The sequence below is a fragment of the Vigna radiata genome, chromosome 4 (genome assembly GCF_000741045.1).
Source record: "Vigna radiata var. radiata cultivar VC1973A chromosome 4, Vradiata_ver6, whole genome shotgun sequence".
Lineage (NCBI taxonomy): Eukaryota > Viridiplantae > Streptophyta > Magnoliopsida > Fabales > Fabaceae > Vigna > Vigna radiata.
In genome coordinates, this window is record NC_028354.1 from 12,107,170 (window position 1) to 12,112,153 (window position 4,984).

Below are 4,984 nucleotides of genomic sequence, written 5' to 3' on the forward strand. Positions count from 1 at the left end.
AAAGTAATGTGCTATAATAAGTTGAGTGAATATATATTTTTCTCCTGAGTGACTGTGTTGTTGAGTAGAGAAGTAACATACAAGATCTTAAAAGCTGCATGTTCTGGCTAGGAAAGAAAGCCTTTAAATTTTGGGATGAAAGACGTGAAATCAAGAAGGTGTACTTAAAAGGGCAATTTCTTTAGAGTAAAAAGGAAATAATAAAAAATACAAACTTTATCGGAAGAAGTTGTCAGTTTTTGGAACTGGTTCTGTCTCTTACAATATGAACAATTTATACAACTTTGTGCCAGTTATGTCTTGTTCTCAAACAACTTTGGGTCCATTCAGGTACCAAAATTCAGAAGCAAATTTTATGCTCTAAGTTTTTTCTTGACGAAGATGACAGAAAGATAAACAATACAATCACCCGTTTGTGGCAAACTTCTTTTGCCTGTCTAAACTCACAGAAAATTGTCCAAAATTCCAAATGAAGCTAGTGTTCAAAAACCATTTTACACGTTTGCATGCCAATTCCATATGCAACTGAACTCTGCTGGTCATATATAAATTAATTGAACTATTTCCTAGTTAACAAAAAGGCCTCAAATTGCATTGAATTTCGTTTTTCCATTTCATAAATGCAACCGTCTTGGATAGTGTAACCCTTAAATATTGGCTAAGGCTTAACAAAGATATTAATATTACTTACATGTGATGTGAAACATACATTGTGTGAGAAAGAGAAACTTGAGAAACTCGTTTAGAATGGTCTCAAATCTCAATAATTTGTTACTTGTTCTTCTACTAATTATCAGTTAAATCAAACCATATTTGCTTGAACACTTTGATAATGAGGTCATGATACTCATCTGAATTAAGAGAAAGATAGCAAGCAAGAAGATCCTCTAAATCCTTTGATGTCCTTATGTTGTTCTGCACAATCATCTCCACCATTGATTCTCTGAAGTCCCTTTGAGGATTCAGTGATGACTTCACAATTGCAAAGCTATCCGAAAGGCTTCTCCGGGACCCGGAGACAGCGCCGGACGACACACTCCTCCGGCCATGTGCCTGAGTTTTCCGGCTGCCAATTCGCGGCGAGTTCGTCCGCAGCTTCACCCCTGGAGAAGAGCTCACAGAGAATCTCCTACCAGGGGTGTTCTTATGTTCCTTCATTGGTGCAGTGCCTTCCTTCACAATTTTAACTCTTAGCGGTCCCTTCAGGTTTGGTTCTTCTGCTCCATCCATTTTGGTTTCTTTCTTCTTGGCATCACTCAGCAAGTCATCGAATTTTGGAGGCTTGGTCACAATTGGTGGAAGCACGAGGTCCGAGAAGGAATCATATTCATACCCTTCTAGCTTATCGTCTTTTCTTTCTGTGGAATTGTTGTCTACTTCAATGATGATGTCCTTGGCGTCGGAGTGTACCTTGCAGGCTAAAGAGTTGGACCAAGAAACCGTTTGATCTAATGCTTCAGTGGCAAGAACACGGTCTGTTCTGAATTCTGGGTCAGGATACTCTGATTCGGCAGAGCTATCATGTGGTGATGAGGAGTTGTCATTGTTAGCGGCAACAGCAAGCTTAGGTGAAGAAGTCCTTGCAGTTCTTCTCTTGAGTCTTTGTTTGGATGATTTTCTGGGGGCTTCAGGGGAATTGTTGCATTTGGCATTTTGGTTATTTGCAGGTGAGCTGTAGATTCTATCATTTGGGTTAAGCTCCCTTGTGAAGTAGTAAGACTTTCTGGGATTGAATTGGTGGGGTTGTTTTGGTTTTGATAATGGTGCGCTTGAGGCTGGTAAAGGTTGTTTTTTCTTCTTGGACTGAGATGGGGTTTGCTTTCTTGCTTTTCCCATGTCCTTGAGTTTGTAGAACCAGGCATTGGGGATCATGTCTGATAATTTGAACCTGTTGTTACCCATCCCTCTGTGTCTATGTTTCACTCTCTCTCCCTCTCTCTCTCTCTCTGTGTTGTGTTGAAGAAGCTGTGGTTTCTAGTTCTCTGTATGATGAATGAGGAATGACAACACTTCTGGTAAGTCCATCTGTGTCTTTGGCTTAGCACTCGTGGTAGTGTGAGATAAATACAAGAGAAATGAGACTTTTGGAAAACTGGGGTCCACAAGGGAGGAAAAAGGTTGACAAAAATGAAAATTAGTGGGGGCTGATGTGGTAATTGGTGAATGACTGTTACCTAATCCAAAAAAACAAAAAACAACATGTTCTCTTCTTTTTACTACTACTGAAAAGGATCACAAAGGTGATTTAAAATACCCTTCAATGTATGTGATTGATTCCCAAGTAGATTGCATGCTAACAGATATCTTCATAGGAAAACAACAATTTGGGGTGGCCCATGCAGTATTTGGAGTGTTTTCCCCACCACTCTTTAGACCTGAGTGCAGGCTCTAACACTAATAGAGAAAAATATGAGCCAGACCAATCTGTTATGTCCTCAATGTAAAGTAAAAGCCCTATACTTTTGTGAGTGGAATAGGAGATGCTATTTTGCAGAAAGTTCATTGGCTCATTGCAACCAGCAAGCAATGTGGTTTTGGTTAAAAAATTGTTCTGACGAGAAAGGGAAAAGGAACACACAAGAGATAACTGTGCCGAAAAGAATTGGAGGGGCAGGGAAAAGAAAGAAGCTTTCGGAATTGGAACTTTGTTGCGTGGGTCAGGAATACATGCATCCAATATAGAAAAATCCCAGTGGCCCATCTAATGGATAGATTGTGCAATTTTGGATTACTCTGCTTTTTTAATATATTCTTTCTTATGATTGCTTCTGTAAGCTTAGGGAAACAAGAACATGGGTCTTGTTATATAGTCAAGACTCTTAGTAATTCTATCCATCATTTTCATGGCAAACTCTTCACGTACCTTGTCTCTTTAGGCAAGAAAAAGAATCAAATCTTTCTTTAGATATCAAATTACATTTTACATGTATTCTTCATAAAAAAACAGTTTTAGTTGAACCAGATACGGCCATTGGATGTAGTTACTCCGATCGTGACTATTGGTTAAAACGTAAATCAAATCATGCCCTTTTAACTCAGTTACTCGAATCATCTACTAGTTAAACCAGAATCACGAATAAAGTTTCAGCAAAATAAGAGAGTTTTTTCCATGTTGATCATTGACAATAATAATAATAAAATGATAAAAGAAAAAAGGTGGATAAGTTCAAATGGATTTATTGTGGGATCAGGGTTGTGACCACGAAGATCAGAATTTTAAATTGATATTCTTTAAATCCGTGGAGCTTTGAATGATAGTGGTACATGGTGTACATAAATCATGCCAGAGAAATTAATGTTGGATATTAATCTTGTAAATGGGCATTGGGAACATAATTTTGTACAATCATTGCAGCATTGAGCAGCATCAAATATAATGGCACCACCATGTTATGGATGAGGTACATCCATCCATTCTTTCTCTCTTCCAAAAAGCATATGCAGAGAAGGTGAGGCATCGTTGCTTTGCCTTAGGCTTTGGGAGTAATGTTGAATGTGGTCAACTGGTCCCCTCCAGGATCCGTGCGAAGGTACAACACCAGTGGCCACCCTAACGGTCTTGCTCTAAGCACGTGTCTAAACTGGAAGCAATATTCAAGAACCAATTTCACAGACTATAAAGAAATGTTTATTTTTTATTTTTTTGGTTTTGGGGGGCCCTAGAGAGTTCCTGCCGTGAGAGAAATATATTAAGGATGTTTGTATTTTTATGAAGGACAGCATGTATCTGGTGCTAGTCTAACTCCTTTTTTGCTACCCCTTTTTTTGTTTTGTTATTCAGACTGTTCATACTAGCTTGTATAAATAATGGCATTTGATTTGATTGACAAGAATGGCATGTTGTTGTTATTGGTTTTAGGTTTTAGCTTGTGAGTATTGAATCTGTAAAGTTTGGAGTTGGATGAGAATGGGGAAGAGTAGATTCTCCCTCCTTTTGGCCCAGTTTGCTATCATTGTTGCTCTGTGATGAGTTGCACATTGTAGTTGTAGCTGTAGGCCCCAAACAGCTTTTTGTTAGTAGAGTTAACTTGGTCTGATCTAATATCAGGATATGCACAGCAAGAGAAAACAACAGGACATGAATGATAATTAAATAGATCAGTTGACTTAGGCCCTTAATTCATAAACCAGTTTTGATCAGAGATACTGCTGCAACTTGACATCGGGACCATACTAGAGAGAAGTGGAGCTTTGTGTGTTCAAAGTTTAGGTTGAAAGTGCAAGAAATAGAAACATCATAATATCCCCAGTTAATATAATACATGCACTGACCCTATTGTTATGGAAGGATTAAAAGACATTGTCTTTTTGTCACTAACGAAGTTATTGAAGGTACTAAGTTGTTTTTATGTGCATGGGGAATGTTGCAAGTAGATTGGATACTGTAGTTGAGCAAGTGAGCTGGTTCTGCAGAACAACACATTCGTAGAGTTTAAGGAGAGGATTCAATATACAGAGTCTGTGACAAGTCACGGTTTACAGAATCGCCCTGCTTCTTTTCCATAGAGCTTATATGTTCGGCCCCTTCAAATGTTTATACTTCGTTTGAACATGATGTAGCTGTTTCCCAGATACACCAATTTTTTTTTTTTCTTTTGTAGTTTATTTGTAAAAGCCATGATGTTGTAAGTTTTGGATAAAAGACCAGATATAACATCTTGTCATGATGTTGAATATTCAATTCAACAGTGTAAAAGAAACACAGGAAAAAAAGTGTTGTAGACTGAATATATAATTTGATCAATCATGGAGAATGATTCATTAAGAAGAATAGAGGCGAAAAGATTATGTTTGATGGTTTTTTCTTTCAATAAATTTAATGGCAATGAAGAAAGTAATATTGCTAAGCTACTGTCTTTTAGTTCAAGTCATTTCTTTCATTCCATTTATATTTAAAAAAGATGAACAAGTGGGGTTCTGCTAACTCAGGTTCATGAAATCAAACTACAAGGGCAGGGCAGTAGTTATAAGGAATATTGTTAGA

At 37.7% G+C, this 4,984-nt stretch overlaps 1 protein-coding gene across 1 annotated transcript; it reads right to left on the minus strand.

The window, feature by feature from the left end:
* Positions 1-301: 301 nt before the first annotated feature.
* Positions 302-2,874, minus strand: LOC106758962 (transcription repressor OFP1). The gene has a single exon (XM_014641976.2). It carries the CDS (start codon positions 1,900-1,902, stop codon positions 787-789), a length of 1,116 nt encoding a protein of 371 aa, XP_014497462.1. The 5' UTR covers positions 1,903-2,874; the 3' UTR covers positions 302-786.
* Between the last annotated feature and the right edge of the window lie 2,110 nt (positions 2,875-4,984).